We start from the raw sequence: 25,990 nt of genomic DNA, 5'->3' as shown, positions 1-25,990 counted from the left end.
ATAATACAAATTACATATTTCACGGTACATAACCTCTGATTGTGATTCACTCCTGTCACGTGAGGTTAAACAGTGCTCTCGGCAGTGTTTAAACATGACCGGTTGAACATCGGTTTTAGACAGTGTCTAAGTAATAAATAACGTCTCTGCAATGCGGCAGCCATACTTAGGCATTGTTTAACCGTAGACATCGTCTAAATGCTGTTTCTGCAATCGGCCCAAATTATTTTATCAATTAATGACATCTTTTATTTGTTTTCCTCTTAAAAGGATGTATTACTTGCTTATATCAGTTTCCAGCTATTATTTTTTAAATTTTGATTTCTTCCTACATCAAATGCAGGCTGTTATGGAAACAAGAGATGAATACAGTACAGTAAGTACATTAAATACAGTCACATGTTAATACAGAATATTGGTGGTTGGACAATATTCCAAATCCTAATGATCATAAATAATGACAACATAACACAAATAGAAATGGATAAAACATTAATATAAACAAAATATTAGGCCTATATAAACAAATTTACAGAGAATAAACTACCGGTACATAAAATGATCATAATAATGTCAGCCTCTGTAGCCCAATGGTTAGCACAGTTAGCTGCAATCCTTGGTGGCCAGGGTTCGATTCTTGGCACTGCCAGAAATTTAAACATGGCAGGAGGGCTGGCTGTGGATAAAATAGTACATGCAGCTCACCTCCACTGGTGTATGCCTGAAAAGAGCTGCCCCCACCCCAGGACGAGGACATGAGTTTATTTTTTACCATAATAATGCAAACAGGAATGCAGATGATAAACAAGCATAAAGTTGCACTAGCCTTTTTAACTAAGCCATAAATGAGTCTATTAATCTATAAGCCATTTATACATTTTGTTAAATGGGTATTTTAAAAGATCATCAATTGACTTAGAAGTTGCATCAAATTAATGTGTCACACTATATAGGAGAAAGGAATATATCACTGCTGCACCTGCAAAATATTTCACATTAGAACTTTGGCTAGCAAAGTTATTACAAAGAATTCGCAATTATCACAGAGCAGATTTCATAGCTGCAACTACTATTCTGTGCAGAGAAAATGGCCACACAAAAACTTGCAAGTGCTACATGGTTCAACTGTTTATGACACCACGGCTATTAATTAAGAACAGAGAAAACTTATCATAACACCAGGCACCATTAAAAAAAAAAAAACACCAGACAAGAGAGCAGAAGTTAAGAGAGTTCATTCCAAACATAACCAAAAATCTAGGAAAAGGACCCAAATGTCTATTTTGCAAATTTCTCAATTTAGCAGTTGAGAGTTCCTGAATATTTATCTCACAATGACTGCATTATGAAGAAGTAGGCTACAAGCAAATTGTTCTTTTAGCAGCTTCCTACAACAGAACAATTATTCTGTGGTTGCATTTCAATTTGTTTATTTGCTTCTTCTACTTCTTCTCCACTTTATATTTCAGACTAGCTGATGTACCCGTGCTTCACTACAGGTGTTGCGAACGACGAAACAACATATCGGCCGCACATAACAAGGTTCAGTTCCATAGGCGCTCAAATACAATTTTGAAACAAATCAAATGGAGGACCAGACTGCCCCAAACGAGCAGACACAAACACATCACTCACAAGGTGATTCAAACATTTATTACACATGAATAAAACACTGCATATTTACACATTATGTACAACAAATTCGGAGGTACACCAAAACACGTGTACTGCTGCCGGTCGCCATGTTCAGTGTCTGTGTATAAAACAAAAACGCAGCAGCACATTGCCAACTGTTACAAAATGAAATGCGGCAGACGAGTACCAACACAAAAGCCGCAACATACTCCCCCCTTTGAGGGATCTCAACACTCAAAATCAAAGTCAAGTGTTCATGTTCATCACAGACAAATTAATAAAAAAGTAAACTCAGATACAACATATACAAATATACAACTATACAACATCCTTGGGCAATGGACACAATTTCACTATGGCACGGCGCAAAAGACCAGTTTTAGTCTTTACACTGACCACACGAGTAATGTTGTCACAACCAGGATGGAGCTCCTGGATTATACCAGTTTTCCAAACCAGAGGAGGAAGGTTATCCTCCCTTAGAAGCACTAAATCTCCCACAGTTGGAGTCCACTTTCCTATAGAAGACCATTTACGTCTTTGTTGAAGTGATTGTATGTATTCTTTTGACCACCTCTGCCAAAAATCGTGATACAGCTGTTGCACCAAATTCCATTTAGTTAGACAGGAGCGGGAGCTGTTGGATATGTCTGGAGAGGGGATAGAGGTCAATCGTCTCCCTACTAGAAAATGTCCAGGTGTCAAATAGCATTGATCATTGGGGTCGTCAGTCATTGAACAGAGAGGTCTCGAGTTCAACACAGACTCAATTTGATACAAAAGAGTATTCAGCTCTTCAAAATTAAGAATGCATTTTCCTAGGGTCCGCTTTAAAAGTGATTTTGTGGACTTTATTCCAGCTTCCCAAAGCCCACCGAAATGAGGACTGGAGGGTGGAATAAATTTCCAATTCACATTCAAATTAGATGAATATTCCTCTATTTCAGTAGAGCTATCCTTAATAAATCTTAATAACTCATTGTTGGCTCCAACAAAATTTGTGCCATTATCACTCAAGATGAGATTTGGAAATCCTCTACGCGCCGTGAATCTTCTAAATGCGGCGAGGAAGTCCTGAGTCGTTAGACTCTTCACAGTTTCAAGATGTATTGCTTTAGTGACAAGACAAACAAAGAGAGCAATGTACGCTTTAAACTTTATCTTACTCCTCGGGTTATCACCTTTAATGATGATTGGGCCACCATAATCAAGACCAACCTTAACAAAGGGTAATGATGGCTCAACTCTATACGTGGGTAACTGACCCATTATGTGAGTGGTGAGTGGAGGTTTGCTCTTGAAGCACTTATAGCATGAATGGATCACACCACGAACAACCGTCTTCCCACGTGGAATCCAAAATCTGTTACGCAAGGAAAACAATACAGCCTGAGGGCCGGAATGCAATAGCATCTCATGTTCATGTTTAGCAATCAATTTAGTAACAAAGTGTTTCGGAGGAAGAATGATGGGGTGTTTTTCATTGTATTCCAACTGAGAATTCATGAGTCGACTACCGACTCTCAACAACCCGTAATCATCGAGGAATGGATTCAAAGTTTTCAATGAGCTCGAAGAGGCAACTACATGATTAGACCTCAAGTCATGAAGTTCCTTACCATACTCAATAGCTTGCATCAGACTTATTATTTTCATTTCACTAATCATCAGTTCTTCAGGGGTGAGTGGACCAATGACACGAGCATCCTTAGTGGAGCGAACATTGGTAATAAATCTCAGAACATAGCTATAAACTCGCTTAAGTTTGAGAAAGGACGAAAACTTCTCTAACTCAGGTGGGTGCATATTAACTAGCAAGACTCTCAAAGAGGGTTTCGATTCTGCATTCACAGCAGATGGTGTATTATTCGCAACAAAATCAGGGTACACCGGGAATAATTCGCGCAACCAGGATGGTCCATGCCACCATACATCAAGAGAAAACATTTGTGAGGGTAAAACACCTCGAGACAAGTGGTCAGCTGGATTGCTGTGGGTCGGTACGTGTCTCCAGTCTGAGACTGAAGTGAGGGATTGAATTTCAGCAACTCTATTAGCGACAAAGGTTTTCCAACAATTGGCGGGTTTTGTAACCAACACAGAACTATCGTGCTGTCAGTCCAGCAGTATGTTGAGAAAGGAATGTGCAATTTCAGCGATTCAGTTACCTTACTCATTAGGCGAGAAAGCAATAGAGCAGCACAAAGCTCTAAACGGGCAATAGATTGCTGTTTTAATGGAGCAACTCTCGATTTAGAAGTCAACAGGATCACTGATACCTCATCATTATCAGATACTGTCCTAATATACACACAAGCACCATAGGCAGCTTCTGAAGCGTCAGAAAAGCCATGGATTTCAATAACCTTATTCTTAGCAAAGGGCATTACATTTCTTTGCACTCTGAGGTCATTAAGCAAGGGGAGCTCACTGTAGATAGCATTCCAGATTTCAATAATTTCAGATGAAGGTTCTAACACAAAATCCCAATCAATTTTCAACTGCCAAAGAGACTGCAGGATAAGTTTACACTTAACTACGGCACATCCTAACAATCCAAGGGGATCAAATATGGAAGCAATGATAGTGAGAATGCTTCTCTTAGTGACTTCCTTAGGTGCTTTCTTCAAATTTATTTGAAACTGAAACTCATCACATTTAGGATGCCACACGATACCTAATGTTTTAATAGCTTCATCCTTAGTGAGGTTACAAGGTGACAACATTTCTCTATCCTCTACAGGGACATTGGCAAGAGCTTCTGGACAATTTGACGTCCATTTTCTAAGATGAAAATGTGCACTATCAAGCACAGAAGAGATTTCTGATTGAAGCTCCTTAGCTTCTTCAACTGAACTAGTACCTGTCAGCAGGTCATCAACATAAAAACAAGAGCGAATGATCTCTGATGCAGTGGGGTGAGATTCCTTGTGTTCATCAGCAAGTTGAACTAGACATCTCGTAGCAAGAAAAGGGGCGGAACTTGTACCGTATGTGACAGTAGTAAGACGGTAGTCCTTGATTTCTTCATCAGTAGATTCACGCCAGACAATTTTCTGAAGATTTCTGTGGTCAGGATGAATTAGCACACATCTATACATCTTAGCAATGTCAGCCGTAAGAGCAACAAAATAGGTTCTGAACCTTAAAACAATGGACAGCAAGTCAGGCTGAATAGTAGGACCAACCATTAACATAGAATTCAATGCTGTCCCATTTGATGATTCACAACTTCCATCAAAAACAACTCTCAACTTGGTTGTAGTGCTAGAATCCTTGAGCACACAATGATGGGGCAAGTAAAAGCTTACAGAGTTAGAGGTCTCTGGAGGAGCAATTTCCATGTGACCCATTTCACTGTATTCACGCATGAAATCTACATACTTCCTTTTCAAGTCTGGAAGCTTAGCAAATTTATTTTCCATCTGTTTGAGCCTTCTAACAGCATTATGCTTAGACTCAGCTACAGGTGGCACTTCAGCACGAATAGGAAGTTTGACAACAAACCTACCAGAATCATCTCTTTGAACACTATTCACAAAGTGTTCTTCACAAGCCCTTTCTTCAGGAGTAAGAACTGGTTGATGAAGTTCTTCAAGCTCCCAAAACCTTTGGAGTTTAGTGTCAATAGAATCAAGTTTTACAAGATTAGCACGACGAGCCTTGGCATTATTCTTAATGCACGACTCAGGGAAAGTGCCTGACAGCACCCAACCAAATTCGGTATCTAATAAGGCGGGATAACCCTTCTTATGCAAAATATTAGAAGACACAATTTCATAGTAGACATCAGCACCTAGCAAAATATCAATAGTAGAGGGCTGATTAAATGTCCTATCACTCAAAATAATATCATCAGGAATAACCCAATTGGAACAATCAATTTCCTGCGCCGGAAGTGGACTTGTGATTGTGTTCACTACAGCACAGTTCAACTTCAATGTATAATCTGATACATTTGAGAACAAAACAAGGTTACATGTGGAACTTACAGGAGACACATTCGAATTGCCTATACCAACAATAGGTAGACGACAAGACCTAGTACGGATACCAAGCTTCTTGACAAGATCAGAAGTCACAAAGGATAATTGACTCGCAGAGTCTAACAAAGCTTTAACTAGTATAATCTCTCCTGAGCTATTTTTTATTCCTACACACGCTGTGCTCAGCAAAACATTAGAACCTAGTCCTGAAACAACCTTCATGGCAGTGGGTGAAACAATTGCAGAACTTGTAGCATTCATATTATTATTGTTATTATTGGGACTTGTTTGTTCCTTGTGAACCAATAAGTTGTGGGGCCCATTACACTGGGAGCATTTGTTTTGCTTACAATGTTTAGAAACATGAGAAGCGGAAAAACAAAGATAACAAAGTTTATTTTCCCTCACAAACTTGCGACGATGATCAATGTTTGCTTGTTTGAACTTTCTACAATTAGAAATGCTGTGATTATCAAGTTTGCAAAACCTACAATTCAAGGAAGTGCTATTGTTGGCAATGTGAAGGGCTTTTAAGTTGGATTTTAAGTCTCGTTTTTGCTCAATAACAGGTTTCTTGCATTCTGTTAGCTCTAGTGTTTGACATTTTCTTTCCAAGAAATCAATCAAATTATTTAGTGTGGGAATATCAGTAGAGGCAAATTTGTTTTCCCATTCACTTCTATGGTTGGACTTGATCTTACTTAGAATCAATTCCTGTAGCAAAATTTCATGTAGTGGAACCTGACCCTCTAAATTGTCAACAGCACTAAGATTAGATTTTACTTGGTTTATCAATTTGCGATATTCAACGGAAGATCCACTAGTACAATTATGGAGATTGAGCAAATGTTTTACGTGCTGTGAAATAATCAAGCGTTTGTTATTGTACCTTTCATCAATTAAATTCCAAGCAACAGTGAAATTATCAGCACATATGGATAGGTTATCTAACAAATCCCTAGGTTCGCCTTGAAGAGACGACAATAGGTAGTGTAGTCTTTGCACATTGCCAATGCGGGTATTGTTAATAACTAAGCTTTGAAAGGTGTTCCTGAAACTCAAGTATTTTGTCAAATCTCCTTTAAAAACAGGCAATTCAATGGGCGGGAGCTTCAAGCTACAGTTGGACCGAGTAGAGTTATCAGAAATAATGGATGCATTGCTTGGACTTGTGGGTCTCTCAAATGAGCAAAGCAATTCTTGAATCCTAGCAACTATTGCATGATATCTGTTTTCAAATTCATCATGCTCTCCAAAGTGAGTTTCGCTAGATTTTGAGTCTAATTCACATTCTAGATACTCCCTAACAATGCTGAATTCCTTCCAAATTTCTGGCAGCCTATTTTGCCTAGAAATTAGTTCGTGATGGTTGATGTTATCTTGCTTTAAGTAATTTTCAAGGTGAGTTAATGACCTTTTAAGTAGACCACGTTTTTGAACAGCCTTTGCTTCGGATTCAAACACCATGATGAATAGTTGAGGTAATCAATTATTGACAAGATAATAATAGAAATCAATCTTACAACTATGGTGACTATACAAACAATAAGCCCTATAATCAGTGCACTGCATTCATTTGCATTGTTAGAATGAGTGACAGTCTTTGAATGGAACCAACAATGTAGGTAGATGCACAAAAGCATGAAATAACGTATAATAAACCACGTACGTTCTAAAATATACAAAATACACAAAGCGGCCCAACAAATTATTAGCACGAAATCGTATAATGCCCATGAGAAGTCAAGACAAATCTGTTAATTCTATACACGAAAAGTGCTAGCAGTAGGGTTAGGATATCAAGCAGGATGTCCACCCTAGTCAAGATAGGAACAATAAAGACAAATGGAACAGACTTACAGTACATGGCGGTGCTGTATCATCAATCATCACTACCACTGGAAACACTCCTTGGCTGGAATCACATGCTCAAGTGACTGGAAAGTCCAAAGGATGACGTCTGCGATGTAATGTTCGCTGGAGTCCAAATTAAGTAGCATTTAACATCTCGAACATCAGGGTATCAGATACAAGCTGGCGTAAACGGCTCACAAGAACAAATGCATTAGCACGTGGTAACTTCCACAGATTGTTAACGTGCGATATCAAAGCAGTTCCAAAACAATGTAGACTTCGTTGAAATCTCAATATGACGAATTCAACCATTCGTAGTAATTAGCCTTAAGCACGACATCCTGGTGCTTTTATACAATAACTGTTCACGATGCTTTTCGCGCCAAGCTCGTTGCTATGTTCAAACGGCGATTGCAGGCAGCAATTCATGACGATAACAATTTTCTGGTGACTAGCACAATGTTCAAAGTTCACAATGATTCTCATCGCGGCCCGGAAGGACCAAAATTTTATGTTGCGAACGACGAAACAACATATCGGCCGCACATAACAAGGTTCAGTTCCATAGGCGCTCAAATACAATTTTGAAACAAATCAAATGGAGGACCAGACTGCCCCAAACGAGCAGACACAAACACATCACTCACAAGGTGATTCAAACATTTATTACACATGAATAAAACACTGCATATTTACACATTATGTACAACAAATTCGGAGGTACACCAAAACACGTGTACTGCTGCCGGTCGCCATGTTCAGTGTCTGTGTATAAAACAAAAACGCAGCAGCACATTGCCAACTGTTACAAAATGAAATGCGGCAGACGAGTACCAACACAAAAGCCGCAACAACAGGATTCTCAGAAAGACTGTCTTTGTGGTTTTCCTACTTGAAGTCGTCAGTAGGAATGTAGCGATTAAAAGCAATGTTATCATATAAAATACTCGATCAAATTTTAAAACTGCACATTTCCTCACTTTTAACGAACAGTAATACGGTGCCTATCTAACAGTCCAAAGTTCCAGTGCTGCAATGGCCAGACCGCAGACAACCGTGAACACTTCTCTGCCATTATTCTGTTAATTATGCATACTGCTCATTCCAATCAGTGCCTCAGAGTAGGAATTGAATGCTATGATGAACCAGTTTGTTACATATCAGTAGTATCAGGAACTTATCTAACTCTCCAGCTACTTCCTGCCAATATTCAGGCAGGCTGTTATACTTGGTACGACCGGGTGAGTTGGCTGTGCGGTTAGGGGTGAGCAGCTCTGAGCTTGGATCCGGGAGGTAGTGGGTTCTAACTCCACTGTTGACGGCCCTGAAGATGGTTTTCCGTGGTCTGTCATTTGCACATCAGAGAAATGCTGGAGCTGTAACGTAATTAATGTCAGGACCATTTCCTTCCCACTCCTAGCCCTTTCATATCCCATCGTCACCATGAGTCCTATCTGTGTCGGCGCGACGTTAAGCAAATTAAAAAAAATCTTGTTATACAGCAGTAATTCCATCTATCACAGATGAGTGGCAACAGAGACATAAAGCACATCACAATAAACAATGGTCAACGTAATGTTATTGTTGATCAATATTATGAGCTTTCTGTATTGTAGACCTACACATTCAATTTTCTTTTGACTCTGTAATATTAGGGCGTCTTATAAAATTAATTATAGCGTAGACAGTACTTCCTTATTCCCCGACTTTACATACCAATTTTCATTAAATTCTGTTTATCCATTTTCTCGTGACAGCGCTGATATGAACTTAGCAACAAAAATTCAAATTCATGAATATCTCCGTTATCATAGCCAATACGGTAAAAATGTATTAGACATAAATGATCGGAAATTTAAGACTATAATACTTAAGTTATATAGTATTGGTCAATAAGACCACTAATAACACAAATATTTTAAATTTTGGGCCTTCCCCTAACTACCATTTCGCTCAGCGTAAATAAAGTTTTTACGGCCTAGATTGCAGCGACTTATTCCCCGACTTTACATACCGATTTTTATTACAATAGGACAACAGATAACAAATATTTGAGAATTAAATTTTAGGCCTTCCCCTAAACTACCATTTCTCTCAGCGTGAATAAGATTATTTATGACGTAGATTGTAGCGACTTATTCCCCGACTTTGAATACCAATTTTCATTACAATAGGACAACAGATAACAAATATTTGAGAATTAAATTTTAGGCCTTCCCCTAAACTACCATTTCTCTCAGCATGAATAAGATTATTTATGACGTAGATTGTAGCGACTTATTCCCTGACTTTGCATACCGATTTTAATTAAGAAAGGACCACTAATAAAATGAATATTTGAGAAGTAAATTTTAAGCCTTCCCCTAAACTACCATTTCTCCCAGCGTGAAAAAGATTATTTATGGCCTAGATCGTAGCGACTTATTTCCAGACTTTACATACCGATTTTCATTAAATTCTCTTCAGCTGTTTTCTCGTGATGTGTGTACAAACATACATTCAGACAGACGGACAGAAATTATGGAAAATTAAAAAATGCATTTCCTATTACTATGGACATGACTGGTACAGAAATACCATCCTTTTTAAATTTTGAGTAATGTACAGATAAAACTCCTATTTTATATATACAAATTTTATGAGGACCTTGAAGTATAAATACAAATATCTGGCTGTGTCAAGAATGCCAATAAAAGATAGTGAGGGCTGAGATATTCTCAATCCACAGTTCTCAAAGAACAAGAACTCAAGAGTTGGCTGATATCATTCGACAGCAAATATGAAAGAAAGGAAGCTAGCAATGCTAGACTCAGCTTGACTTCAATGGTTACAATCAACAAATTGTGGAATACTGGGAATTACATGAAGATATTGTAAATATGCATGCTAAAATACTTTTTAATTAGAAAAGAGCCAATCTATTTGAAGACAGCAGTGCACAAAGATGTGGAAATTGCCTTTGTCCTTCTGTGTTTTCATGTTCGTCTTTGTCTCCTTTTTCATTGCTCCCTCTTCTGTCATTGTGTTTATCCTACTATATGTTCCTATATTTCTATACATGTCTTGATTTATCACTTGTCTATTTCTTTCCATTCCATATTTATTTATTTATTTACATAGTTTATGCCCACATTGGAGCACTTAAATCAAACCCAAATACATTTACGTTAACAAAGAATTAACTGAAGATTTAGGGTGCATCATCTTCTTCCTTTCCCAAAACCTCTTCATTCTGGCTGACCTGGCTGCCCTTTCTTCATCAGATATGACATATTGTTTGTGTTGTACAGTTTTTAATGACAATCTTATTTGTTTTTTCTTGAGAATCCTTTTTTCTTCTCTATTTTCAATTTGCTTCATTGTAATATTCAGCTCTTCTAAATCATTCTGAACTTCTTTAAACCAATTATATTTTGTTTTACTTTTCCAAAAGTAATTAAATAGTTGTTTTCATTCCATATTTGTTATTAAAAAAAAAAATTAATATTACTGAACTGTACTATGTAAAATTCAGAATGGCAGTGAAACAGACATACTTAAGATGTGGAAGTTCCTCCTCGGTGATGACGATGTAGAATTTTACATGGCTTTTTGTGTTACTCAGGATGCTGTTGATAAGAGCCACCAGACCTCCTATAGTTAAACTGTCTCCTGTTACAATCACTCGTACTACTGGACTCAGTGGTGTCGCTGTAAAAAAAAGAAAAGTACAAATTTATCTTCAATCCAAAGTTATAAATACAAGAAGGCAACAAAAAGTTTTATCTTTAATCCATTCAATGCCAAACCCATATATATACTTTTTGGTGCAGCGTGTACTTCACCGATCTCATAAATAAATGGGATATAGTGTCATTATTTGAAATTCCATTACAAGAAAGTGTGAGACAAAGTCGTAATTATGAATCTCATGCAGAATTGTCATCCCCTCCTCAAATAAATTCTTTTTTCCCCCAAATGTTAATGATCTTGATGATACCAGCTCTTGGATCAACAATATTTTATTATATTTCAGTAATATCACTGAACGGAGTAGCTGTGCATGTTAAGATGCTACGGCTATGGAGCCAAACTCTGCATTCGGCAGGCAAGTGGGTTCAAACCCCACCGTCAGCTTTTTATTTTTGCTATTGGCTTTACGTCGCACCGATACAGATATGTCTTATGGCGACGATGGGACAGGAAAGGGCTAGGACTGGGAGGGAAGCGGCCATGGCCTTAATTAAGGTACAGCCCCAGCATTTGCCTGGTGTGAAAATGGGAAACCACGGAAAAACAGTGGGGTTCAAACCTACTATCTCCTGAACCACCGTCAGCTGTCCTGAGAATTTTTATTTATGGTTTTCCTTTTTCACTCCCAAGCAAATGCTGGGACAGTTCCTATTCATAAGTCACAGCTGATTCCTTCCACTTCCTTCCCCAGTTTCATTCACCAGCATTCATTTCATATTCATTATCTTCTCAACTGAGAAGGGCCTCCGGTCGTAAAAAGATGCTGTAAAATATAACCTCACTTCAAACCTGGCCCCTATATTGGGCTGCGGGGCTAAGGGGATGATATGCATTCCATTAATAGTATCAGTAAAAATTTATCTGTAAAAGTGCTTCTTCCTTTATAAGAAACCCGGCCCAGAGGGTTCGCCAGGTCATCAAAACTTGGCAGTGAAAAGGTTAGTAATAATTATGTTGTTTGTTTTACGTCCCACTAACTACTTTTATGGTTTTCGGAATTTAGTTCCACCGGAGTTCTTTTACATGCCAGTAAATCTACCGACACGAGGCTGATGTATTTGAGCACCTTCAAATACCACCGGATTGAGCCAGGATCGAACCTGCCGAGGTGGGAGTCAGAAGGCCAGTGCCAAAATCGTCTGAGCCACTCGGCCTGGCAGTTTTAATTTTAAGAGAATATAAAAATGATAGGCTACATTATTAGATTTTAACTTCAAGTAGGCTATGGAAAATTTAAGTTTTTTAATTGTAAGAGAAATAGGCTAAATAAAGTTGAAGAAGTCAGAAATATATATTTTTTTAATACTCAAGAAATGCAGCATACAAAAGTCTTATCATGTAAGTTATTTAATTCAAGAGCTAAACTATTACAACTAAAACATACATCAAAGAAAAACCACACATGTTTTGAGCAGTAAATGCCTTGAAAGATCAGAAAGTTCAAAGTAAATATAAGTTATAGATATCTATCAGTGAGAACAACTCATTTTTAAATTAGCTCTTACAGAAGTGTGATTTTGAACATAACTATACTTGAAAATTGTAAATATTTTTCCTCAAGGACAGGAAGGCCTACTTGGTGCAGGAGTCCATCCCTATCCCCATTTGTTTGTAGGAAGTTCTAAAAGACAACAGTTAAGAACTAAAGATGTGAATATCTCTCTTTCTTCTCCTCTTGTCCTCAATTGAGTCCATGATGTAAGTAACCTAGCCTTACTCATTTTATCACATAGATGGGCTAGTTTGAAAATAGCCTACGTACAATGTGCAATATTCCTCCTTTGATCCTTATCTCTTGATTATGAACATCTCCAGTCTTCATTGATATTATACTGGTATCTTTCTGTATCAGGTCAGCAGATGCAGAGTGGGTCTCGGCATACAGGTGGCCGCGGCTGGTCTGTGGTCCAACAGCTCTGCACTCCAACCGGCCAACCGAGCAGAGGAGGGGTGGCCACAGTTCTGATGTGGCTCTGCGCCTCTACATTCGGGAGGGCTGGACCTCAATGCTGGCCCCAACAGTCAGATATCCTGAGAATGGTTTTCTGTGGTATTCCATTCTCCTGCACTGAGGAGAATGCCGGGACAGTTCCTAGTATACGCCACGGCCGCCAACCCCCTCATCTTCTCCGAACATCTCCTTCACCATAACAAATCTCCTGGCTTGAGAGATGGCGTTACCATCTAAGAGGCCCGCCTCCCCCTTCAGGGGAGGAATGAAAACATTTTAGTAATAGTAGTTCCTGTATCAGTAATTGCTTTTGTGTAATCTGAAGTATATGAAAAATATATTTTGATCCAGCAGTGATGGTGGTGATTATTGTTTTAAAAGGAAGTACAAATGGGCAACCATCCTCTATCAACATTAATCAGAGAGAAAGATGGAAGGGACCTGACACTTCAAAAAATGAAGGTATTGGCCAAAGAAAAACATGGGTCATGAATGGCGTGAAACTGAAAGACTCCCTAGGCCTTGCTAACTAATACCGTCGAGGTTGGCAAAGAACACAAGTTGACCAAGGGAGATTGGATAGGACAGATGAAAGTGAAGAGCCTAGCACAAGTAAGTGGAAGCAATGCCAGGACTCAGCTAAGGGCCCCCTGGTCACTAACCAATGCTCCCAAGTTAAGAGCCCCAGGGGACTATTTCGATCAACTCATCCTTTGTTCTCAGTATAAACTCAAGTCATAAAACTGACTATACTGCCATCTTTGGGGAATACACACCTGAAGTAACTCAGGCCTACAAATGATCAACCTGCTTCATTTTTCTATTTCCTATTGGGCACTCAGTTCTCCTAGGTCATCTTCAAAATAATACTAGTTAATATTGATATAGCCTATCATTGGTAGGATACTACTTACCAGCTGCTAAAGATTTTATGGTGGTAGTTAAGATTTTATGTTTCAAATATTCTTGGTGAAAAGTTTCTGGAAATATGTCATTTTTTGCCAGCTTAGGGAGCAGAAGGGGCTTGCTCTCCTGCATATGATAGTCACTAGGGCCTGAGTTTTGGAACTGCTGCAGCAGAGGTAAGGGTGGCATCCACTCAAGATAGGATACCAAATAAACCATGAAGACACACCAACAGATCACCAGAGCAAGAAGCCCACCTGGAACAAATAAAATAGTTATGTAGCAAGATAATTGACAGCCATATAGAAGAGTCTTCAACTAAATGGAGTCTGTAAAATAGACACTCTATGTGATGGAAAAGCTGAAATTCTTGAAATGTAATCTTGCACTTATCGTCAGTGATAGAATGCTGGACTGGCAACGTGATTAACATGCTACATAATGTCACGGTGGTGATGGTAATCATTGTCTTAAGAGGAAGTCATGGTTCTTGTAACATTTCTGAGGAATGTTTAAGTCCCATAAGAAATAATCTATTTGTCTCCTAGATATTTTACAAAGTCTTCTGGTGACTTCCTCATGCAATGAAAATAACCACAGACATACCAGGGTTATTTTAAGTTTAAGAATGAAAAGAGAATATTTATGATAGTAGTATTAAGAATGCCTTTCCTAATGATCTAAATACTGGGCGAGTTGGCCGTGCGCGTAGAGGCGCGCGGCTGTGAGCTTGCATCCGGGAGATAGTAGGTTCGAATCCCAATATCGGCAGCCCTGAAGATGGTTTTCCGTGGTTTCCCCTTTTCACACCAGGCAAATGCTGGGGCTGTACCTTAAATAAGGCCACGGCCGCTTCCCTCCAACTCCTAGGCCTTTCCTATCCCATCGTCGCCATAAGACCTATCTGTGTCGGTGCGACGTAAAGCCCCTAGCAGAGAGAATGATCTAAATATATAGAAGGACTAGCTGATGTACCCGTGCTTCGCTACAGGATTCTCAGAAAGACTGTCTTTGTGGTTTTCCTACCTGAAGTCGTCAGAAGGAATGTAGTGATTAAAAGCAATGTTATATAAAATACTCGATCAAATTAATAAACCGCACATTTTCTCACTTTTAACAAACAGTACTACGGTGCCGATCTAACAGTCCAAAGTTCCCGTGCTGCAATGACCAGACCGCAAACAGCCGTGAACACTTCTCTGCCATTATTCCCTTAAATATGCACACTGCTCATTCCAATCAGTGCCTCAGAGTAGGAACTGAATAGCTCGAATGCTATGATGAACCAGTTTGTTACGTATCAGTAGTATCAGAAATTTATCTAACTCCCCAGCTACTTCCCGCCAATTTTCAGGCAGGCTGTTATACTCGGTACGACCGGGTGAGTTTGCTGTGCGGTTAGCGGCGCATAGCTGTGCGCTTCGATCCTGGAGGTAGTGGGTTCGAACTACACTGTCGACAGCCTTGAAGACAGTTTGCTGTGGTCTCCAATTTTCACATCAGGAAAATGCTGGGGCTGTAACGTAATTAACGTAGGGGCTGCTTCCTTCTCACTCCTAGCCCTTTCGTATCCCATCGTCGCCATGAGTCCGATCTGTGTCGGCGCGACGTAGAACAAATTAAAAAAAACTCGGTATACAGCAGTAATCCCATCAATCGGAGATGAATGGCAACAGACACACAAAGTGAATCACAACAAACAATGGTCAATGTAATGTTATTGTTGATCAATGTTATGAGTTTTCTGTATTGTAGGCCTTCAGATTCAGTTTTCTTTCGACTCTGTAATATAAGGCCGTCTTATAAAATTAATTATAGCGTAGACTGTAGTTCCTTATTCCCCGACTTTACATACCGATTTTCATTAAATTCTGTTAACCCATTTTCTCGTGACGGCACTGATATGATCTTAGCAACAAAAAACCATATTCATGAATATCTCCGTTATCATAGCCGGTACGGTCAAAATGTGTAAGACCTAAATGATCGGAAATTTAATACTATGTAACTTTATGTATATAGTAATTGTCAATAAGACCACTAATAACACAAATATTCGAGAATTAAATTTTGGGCCTTCCCCTAAACTACCATTTCGCTCAGCGTGAACAAAGTTATTTATGGCCTAGATTGTAGCGACTTATTCCCCGACTTTGCGTACCGATTTTATTTACGAAGGGACAACTAATAACAAATATTTGAGAATTAAATTTTAGGTCTTTCCCTAAACTACCATTTTTCTCAGCGTGAATGAGATTATTTATGACGTAGATTGTAGCGACTTATTCGCCGACTTTGCATACCTATTTTAATTAAGATAGGACCATTAATAACAAATATTTGCGAATAAAATTTTAGGCCTTCCCCTAAACTACCATTTCTTTCAGAGTGAATAAGATTATTTATAGTTTATGTTGTAGCAACTTATTTTAGAACATTACTGGTTTTCATTAAATAGGACCACTAATAATATAAATATTTGAGAATTACATTTTAGGCCGTCCCCTAAACTACCATTTCTCTCAGCGTGAAAAAATTATTTATGGCCTAGATTTTATCGACTTATTCCCGGCTTACCGATTTTTAAAAAATTATCTTCAGCCGTTTTCTCGTGATGCGCGTACATACATACATACAGACAGACAGAAATTACGGAAAATTAAAAATGCATTTCCTTGTTACTATGGGCATGACTGATACAGAAATACCATCCTTTTCAAATATTGAGCAATGTACAGACAAAACTCTTATTTTATATATACAGATAGTTGAATGTGGATGTTTCCAGGTCTGGAGGAGGGCAGCTGGATTCATATTTTGTCGTGTATTATGTGTTTTCAGGTTGTGTGTTTAAACAGGAAGCAACATATTAATTGCCACCAATGTTGCATGATAGCGTAATTCTAGAGTATATGGCGCTGTGATTGTGATTTGGCGTAGCCTACACTTATAGGTGGTGTGAGTTGTAAAGCTAAAGGTGTGATCCTTTATTAAGCAATTTTGAATTGGATTTGTACCTGATAATCATTCATGACGAGTGTGTACATCTTAGTGTCAATATTTTTTGTTATTTCCGTGGCTTATTGTGAGAAGTGACCGCATAAGGATTTAGTGCATTATAAAATCAAATGAAATGAAATGAAATGAAATCAAAATCTCTTTATTTGCAAATGAGGTGTCTACCTCGGTGGCAAATGGTACACTGAAATACATTATTGTCAAGCACTAAATTTTAAATTAACAAGAGAAAAATTCTTTTTTTCTAGAATAATATACAATTTATGCTAACAATTTTTTTTCTATTAAACAAACAGATCATCCTTAATAAATTGATATTGTTTACAAAATTCTACTTATAATATCTCCTATACTTACAAACACAGTCAACTCATATACAGTATGTGGAATTACTTCAAATAATACTATGCAACTGGTATAAGATTAAAATTTACATTGCATTTATTTACTTTTTTTTTTTTTTTTTTTTTACCCATTTTGGAACCTAAGTAGCATAACGACCTGCTGCGTCTTAACCAGAGCCCCCTTTTGCCACAACTTTTCAGAGTTCCTGAAGGGCCTTCACAGCTACCATAGCGGTCCCAGGGCCCTCGAAGTCCCCACTCTACTTCACCCCTACAGGCAGTCCCCTACTTTGGCTGTCCAAACTCCATGATTTTAAAGACTGCATACAAGGCAAATAGCTTCTCAATAGTATGGCGTAATTCATATGCTGTTCATATGTAGTATTAAGAATGCCTTTCCTAATGATCTAAATATATAGAAGGATAGTTGAATGTGGATGTTTCCAGGTCTGGAGGAGGGCATTGTTGATTCAAACAAGTGGATATCGATAGTGACGGTCATTTGAAATCATGGCTTATCAGATATAAAAACTGATATTAAGGTGAATAAGTCGTTCATTACATGAAAATGTTACCACATTTTAAATGGGCGTTGTAACGGTTTCGTTTGAGTTCTTTAATTTTGTCGAGCTTGGTTTAAACTGAAGTTTAGTATAGCCCTAAATTCAACAGTCTATTAGGAAATCAGAGTGACATTTCTTTTAAGTATTTACTTTTTTCCCCCCCTCTCTCAGCGTGTTACAGTTTACTGTATCTTAACCGAGAAAGCCGTAGTAAAAGGCTACTCGCATGAAACACAAGTGAGGAACTCATCCTACAATAGAATTACTCGTATGCGAACTCAGCGAAAGTAATTTAAAATCATCCAGATGGTGAAATACGACATGTGTCATGAGAGATAAGGAACACAACCCAGATTAGCACAGAGAAGATATATTTATTGTATCATTAAATAAAGAGAGCACGTAAAGCATCTCCAAAAGTACCTTCTCCCAGCTGACCATGCCAGCAAAAAACAGCAGCGCTGACGACGACACACTCTGCGGAGTTTGCAAGAAAGACCTGAGAGAGACAGAGATCGTTGTAGGATGCGATGGACCATGCAACTCACGGTTTCATAAGGATTGTGCTGGAATATCCAGTGGCGAATTTGACATTTTAAAACGAAAATCGTGCTCTCTGTTGTGGATGTGCCCTCAATGCAAGACACTCATAAATACAGATGCTAAGAACCTGAGAATCTGAAAGACAGTCTGAAAGAAATAAATAAGAAACAAGAGAAAACTGAGACTCAAATAAAAAAATTAAAAAACCTGAAATTGTCCAAAAGTTAGAGTTAATTCTTAAATATTTTAACTCGCCCTTGATTCAAAGACTGATGGAAAGATAAAGGTTATTTTAAACGAAAAGAGTCTAACGCAAGGAAGAAGATTGCCCGGAACCATAGGAGAAACCCATGATACCAATAATAACAAACCCCCACCACCCTAGGAAACAGATACCGAACAAGTCAATCTTCTAAGAAAACACGAGAAGACACTAAACAAAACTAAATCTCAGCAGTGTGATTTACAAGAACTTACGGAGAAAACTTCTGCAGGAATACACCCTAAAATCCTAAGGGAAAATGATCGGCAAGTAAAATACGACAGAAACGAAACTGATCCCGAAATCTTCGTAATCCACTCGCCTACGGTAACATCTGATAAACCAGAAGGAAGGACCAACAGGGCAAATGAATGAATGGAAGCAAGAAGGGAAGTATCAAAAGCCCCCGGTTCAAAGCCCTCTGAAGAAGAATATACCAGAAGAGATTCAGGCCCTGCAGCAATCCCTGCTCATTCTTCACCCACGAGAGGACCCAATCGGGCAAGATCAATAAATGATGAGCATGTTTGGACAGAAGCTGTAAGGAGGAACGCACCAACAACCTCAGGTTCAAAGGCCCAATCATCAAGCAACCTCAAAGCTGAATCAAGAAATACTTGGCTATACGTGGGGAAACTGCATGAAACAACAACCGCAGACGATATAACATGACATATGAAAGACGGAGGAATCCAAGGATGCATAACATGCAGAGTTGACAACACTGGGTCGCAATAAAGCTTTCGTGATTGGAATAGACTTTCAGGAAAAGGAAAAAGCTTATGAACCGTCCTTCTGGCCAAAAGACGTCACAGTGCGAAGATATTGATTTCGCCCCTCACAACATCACGGGGTCTTGCTCAACAGAGGATAATAAAATGAGTACCAGCCAAAAGCTGCCCGTCCTACTATGGAACATCGAAGGATTGATAAGTGCAGCAAAGATCTCTACTAGTCAAGTACTTTTCACAATTGACCTAGTTATCCTAACAGAAACCTTTCTAACTGAATTCATGGACGTTCCGGACTACTACGGAGTGCACGCTCTGGTAACCCAAAAGCAGAAGGCTGAACCACAGGGTGTGTCTCCTGTCTTTATAACAACACAATGGGCAAAGTAACGAAAACACGCACAGAGGACAACATGATTATTGTCTTCACAACAAATATCACAATCGTAGGACTTTACATGCAGCCACCATCATCAACGGAAGATGCGTTTGAGTCAGTTGCCCGACCAATCTCTCTAACTGAATCTGAAGAAAATGTTATAATTGCTGGGGATCTAAACTGCAGGCTAGACAAGCCAGACCATAAAAGTGAGTTAATCTTTAATCTAATGAGAGAAGAGAATTTCAAACTGGTAAACAGCAAAGAGCTTCTAACGTACTTTGCGCACAACGGTGCAAGTGCCATAGATCTAATGTTTATCAAGGGAACATCACTAAGCTCTATCACAAGGTGGACTGTGGTCATCGGCCAACACACCGCTCAGGAAGCACATTCCCATTAAGACATACATTGAAATTAAATCAACAGTAAAGGAAACATAAAATACCAACATGGCACCCACACTGGTGAGAAAAATCACTGAAAACAGGACGGAGAACTTACGGAATGGTGCGAAGGAAGCGATACACCACCTTAAAACCAACAACCTCGATCTAGCTGTGAAAACCATAGAAGACAGCATTAGGTCAGTCACCGTCCCCTATAAGAAATGCGAAGCAGTGGTTTGACAGGGAATGCTATGAACTAAGACGTATAACACTGCAAGCCCTCCTTAAAGCGCGGCATAGCGGAGAAACAGAGGACATTAAAGAATACTCAATGAAACGAAAAAAGTACAAACTCACTCTAAAAGATAAAAAACGGCATTATCAGGAACAAGAAGCAGAAAAATTAGTCGAAGAGGCGAACAGAGACCCGTTCGTCTTAAAACAGAACAAAGTCCAGCAAACCACGACAATGCAAACGGACGTGTGGGAAAACCATTTCAATAACATCCTCAACCTGAAGTGCACCACTCCAATCACAAATGTATCAACACGAACAGGAAGTCAACCAAAGTTGCACCCAATCCCAATAACGACTCATGAGGTGAAACAAGCCATATCAAAAACCAAAAGCAGGAAAGCTGCTGGTCCTAATGGGATCTACAATGAACTTATCAAGGCAACCCAAGATGTACTCCTAGAAGTGTGGACTGAGTCATTTAATGCGTGTCTGGACAGCGCACAAATACCTGGATCTTGGAGGAGGTCCATGAAAAAAATAATCTATAAAGGAAAAGGAGACAACATGGACCCAAACTCATTTAGAGGCATCACCCTAGAAAACAATGCTTTCAAGATCTTTATGAGAATAATTACGGACCGATTAGTGAGGGAAACGGACCATCTCCTCCCTGAACATCAGTATGGCTTCAGAAAACATCGCTCGACACTGCAGGCAATAACGAACCTAATAAATGAAGTAGAACAGGCCTTAAGATTTCCAAAAGCGAAATACTATGCATCGATTACATCGATCGATTCATCGATTACACAAAAGCCTTTGACACCCTAAACAGAAAAGTAGTGATTAAGAAACTAGCATAAATGATTGGAGAAACACACAGCATTACATCCTAGAATACAACATAGTTAACATAAGTAATGGCATCTCTCTTTCCCAAGATATTTACCAGACCAATGGAGTAATGCAGGGAGACCAAATTAGTCCAATACTATTCAACATTGCAACTGCAGACGTACTGAAAATAGTAGAATTGAGTGAAACAGTATCACATCACATATATGCTGATGACATGGTAATTGGGTCATCCAACTTGGAAGACCTTCAGGAAGTAGTGAACAAGCTGGAAACATGGCCAGAAGAAAATGATCTGCAGATAAACGAATCTAAGACAGTAATGATGATCTTCAGATAAGGAGGAAGAGCTGCAACAAAGGACAAAATTGAATTTCAGAACAGAGACCTAAACATAACAAATTCCTTCAAACACCTTGGAATAATCTTATAAACGACAATCAACTCCTAGAGAATGCACATAAAGGAAAGGGCAACAACAACCATCAAAGCGATTTACAGAATTAAAGACCTCCAAAAAATTTCATGCTGCAATAAGTCCAATTGCCACCTATGGCATTGAAATTATTTGGGAAAAGTTATATGTGGCTGACTTTAGAGCTCTTGAGAAACTAAAAGCCAGATTTCTAAAGCGAGAATTAGGTGTGCCTACGAACACAAAGTCCAAATTAGTGTACAAACTTTGTAAAGAGGCATTCTATATTGAGGATCTAAGAATCAATCTAGTTCTGCCATTCACAAGACAAAGGGCAAAGATAATTGAAGAGAGAAGAATGAAACGAGCCCAAATCAACCTTGAATTCTATGCCACCGCGCCATGCTAGAGCGAAAATGGACAGAAGCGAACTACGAACAGTGACATGTAGTTACAAGGATGGCAGTCCATGGCTTCCACCATAAGCTATGTGCAACTAAGCTATTCTATGAGATGAATGACGAGTGTGTGTGCTCTCTATGTGAGGAAGTGTGTGATCGCTACCACATACATAAGTGCAAAAAAAAAGAACAAGATCAATCAACGAGTACTGTTAAGACAAATAACTATTAAACTCTTTGCACATTTCACTTATTGTTATTAAAATAACCACAGAGTTTGAAGGTATAGCCTAATTTGTATCTAGCCTACTGTGTACAGACATTTTTCTATACACAAAAACCAATATCAATATCAGTCATAATTATATACAAAAATTAAATCAGAAAACTGGGATGGGAATATTGAAAAGTTAATGTTTTCTAATTCCAAAGGAGTATATGTAGAACCTGACAGGAAACATTTCTTGTTCAATGGGTCTAAAGTGTACAAGGTGATCATTGATCATTTTCACTCATGATTTCATTGACAAGGGTTATCATTGGGACCTATCCTGCCCATTAATAAACCCATCACAGAGTAAGCTATGTCTAAACGTTTCTAGCACGGCTTGGATCAACCGTAAATAACGAGTTTTGACGATGTTGTACCGATAATGATAATTCTGGAAGAACTTGCTTCACTACTAGTATTATTATGAGCCGGTAAAGCATAAAGTAATGATCGTATTCACAAGGAAGCAAATGGTGCATTCAAGCAGAGGATTTAAGGAGGTTAAGTACCGTACTGAGGTACCGGTACTGTAGTTGGTCCTAGAGAAACCAAGCTCATGCAGTAAAATTAAAATTCACGAGCAAGCATTCTCAAGCCCACTCACCAAATTTAATTCGCAAAGAAGTATTCATTTTTAAGCCGTCAAACTAGCTTCATTTTCATATAAATGCTTCACGTATTCCGCTCGTTGGCAGACCGCGCCTTACATGCATCCATTTAGAACGATGCACCGGTATTATCTTTTACTAGGGCATCATTACTGTAGGAGTGGACATTTCAGTTTACGATTTTCTTTTCCGTTGCGTCAAAAGAGTGATATTTTTCATCACTTGTAAAAAAAATATAAGACATTTCACTACTCATTTCGTAGTTCAATATTGACACAACAGTGAGAAGACATTTTGAAAACCTACGATCGCAGCGCCTCAGCCCCCTAGCAAAGAGAATAAGTCGAAAGTGGAAACACGGCCGACTTGATGCGTCGCTCTCAGTAGCTCCTTACCGGCCTTGACAATCGGGTCCACGCACTGTAATCGGAGTAGTTACACAGCTCGACACGTGGCGCTGGCGGCCGACCTATTTGCGGTAGAAATGCATTCTTCTTTATGGAAAATGTATTGATGTTGATTGCCGATTTATCGTAATTTAGAGTTATGGAGAATGTTACATAGGTTAATACTGTTAAAATTATTAATCCTAAAGGTTACTTTCGTTGATATTTGCCAAAATGATGTCGTGAAATGAAACTGCGGGGAGATGACTTAGTCCAGCTGACGTTCTGATATTGACTCTGATTGCCGATGTATCTTAATTTAGGGAATAAAATAGTATGTTACATTGACTAATATTGTTAAAATGATTGATCCTAAAGGCTACTGTCATTGATAAGGTACGTCCACACCAAGATGTTTTCGTTAACTTTGTTAATAAACATTGTTAATGAACAATGTTCATGAACATTTCTGTCAGTTAATAAACAAAATAGCGTGTTCATTAACTTTTCGAGCATGTTGATAAACAAAATTTCTTTAACTTTTGTGAATGAAACTTTTCATTAACATTTCGTGTTTTCGTTAACATTTCGGTTCGCACATGCGCAAAGACGCAATTAGAACACGCAAATTCGTAGCGCGGAATACAATACTTTTATTAATTTTTGAAATCGACTGTCGAATTGGAAGCAACTCATATACACCATACAAATACATAAGTGAAGTGTAGGAGTATTTCTCTTACACTCTTACATGATCATTGGTAGGAGTCACTAGTCGCTAGGAATCTTCAAGTTATACTTAGTCTAACATTAATGCAGATGACATTCCGATAAATTTGTATCCTTTCTTCCAATTTCAGACTCAATTACTGTCAACAAGAACTGAAAGTCTTGTGGGGACATTCTCAGAAAGTTTTGAAAGCCTGCTGCATCATGAATTGAAAGTTCTGACATGGGCCTAAGTGTCCTCTCCAAACTTAATTCTAAACGCTTTTCCAATATTTTTCTTTGCCACACTTTGTGTCTGCATTTTTCTCTAATTGCACTCATTAAAATAATGAAAGCTGCAGCTGTATTTTCTTCTTCCTGACCTTATCCATTGTAACCTCACAAACAGATATTTTGGTATGGACACAATGTTAAAGAAGTTTGTTAACAAAAGTTTATTTGGTGTGGACACAATGTTAAAGAGGTTTGTTAACAAGAGTTTATTAACATCTTGAGAAATGTTTTCGTTAACATTGTTTATTAACTTTGGTGTGGACTAACCAATATGTGCCAACATAACGTCGTGAAATGAAATCGCGGAGGATAGAGTAGTCCAACTGACGTTCCTTAATTGTGAGGAATAATAGTAATCGTTTTTATTATCATGGCATTTAGATACGTAGCGGAACTTACCGCAATACTTTTGTCTTCTGATGTTAATATTGAGATTGAGTCATTGTTCAATTACAGTTTTAAAATTGTTCAGGCGCTGCTCTCAGGAAGGGGGCTGGACAAAACATAAAAGTCTTAGTTTTTCCATATTCGTTGTATGCATAACATATATATTTTGACTCAAACATGTTTAAATTTTATTTTCAATATATATAGTTTCAGATTACATTTCATTCATACCTTTCACTAGAATATTAAATACCGGGCAAGTTGGCCGTGTTAAATTCAGACAATAATTTTTACTTGAAATGCAGTAGGGTGGAACAAGTTGGCCGCGCGGCGTGCAGCTGTGAGCTGTGAGCTTGCATCCGGGAGACAGTGGGTTCGAACCCCACTGTCGGCAGCCCTGGAGATGGTTTTCCGTGGTTTCCCATTTTCACATGAGGCTGTACCTTAATTAAGGCCACGGCCGGTTCCTTCCCACTGCTAGCCCTTTCCTATTCCACCGGCGTCATAAGACCTATCTGTGTCGGTGCGACGTAAAACAAATAGCAGAAAAAGAAGAAGAAGAATTTTAAATAAAAATTCAGTGAGAGAAAAGTATTTTGAGTAAATACATTGTAAACTGTTCTCTGCTCGATGATGATGCTTGTTGTCTAAAGGGGCCTAACATTTAGGTCATCGGCCCCATTGCTCAGGTAACAACACTTCATACGATGGCCTTGCTGTCATAGCAGTAGTGATTCTTACTTGCCAATGTTTAAATGTTAAAGTTCAGATTATCTTGGATAAAAATGTGTTGTGTTGCTCTTATATGGCAAATACGACATCGCCTAAAGGATTATTCTATGAAAGAAAATTCATGGGTAAAAATACCTGATTAGCGTGATTAGCTGCCACTCCCGGAGGCCCGGGTTCGATTCCTGGCCCTGCCATGAAATTTAAAAAGTGGTATGAAGGCTGGAACGGGGTCCACTCAGCCTTGGGAGGTCAACTGTGTACAGGGGGTATCGATTCCCACTCAGAAACCTCGAAGTGGTTTTCCATAGTTTCCCACTTCTCCTCCAAGAAAATGCCGGTATGGTAACTAACTTAAGGCCACGGCTGCTTCCTTCCCTCTTCCTTGTCTATGCCTTCCAATCT

General features: G+C 38.7%; 1 protein-coding gene across 1 annotated transcript in view; it reads right to left on the bottom strand.

The window, feature by feature from the left end:
• LOC136875756 (glycosyltransferase 8 domain-containing protein 1) overlaps nucleotides 1-23,336 on the bottom strand; it is a 63,088-nt gene extending 39,752 nt beyond the window's left edge. Inside the window, exons 1-3 of the mRNA XM_067149330.2 lie at nucleotides 23,078-23,336; nucleotides 14,073-14,321; nucleotides 11,012-11,165 (exon numbers count right to left, since the gene is read on the bottom strand). Coding sequence (XP_067005431.2) covers nucleotides 11,012-11,165; nucleotides 14,073-14,321; nucleotides 23,078-23,105 — 431 coding nt within the window. The 5' untranslated portion in view covers nucleotides 23,106-23,336. The remainder of the gene's footprint in view (nucleotides 1-11,011; nucleotides 11,166-14,072; nucleotides 14,322-23,077) is intronic.
• Nucleotides 23,337-25,990: the final 2,654 nt, after the last annotated feature.

This window comes from Anabrus simplex, chromosome 6 (assembly GCF_040414725.1).
Source record: "Anabrus simplex isolate iqAnaSimp1 chromosome 6, ASM4041472v1, whole genome shotgun sequence".
NCBI lineage: Eukaryota > Metazoa > Arthropoda > Insecta > Orthoptera > Tettigoniidae > Anabrus > Anabrus simplex.
This window is presented reverse-complemented; position numbering and strand designations above follow the sequence as displayed.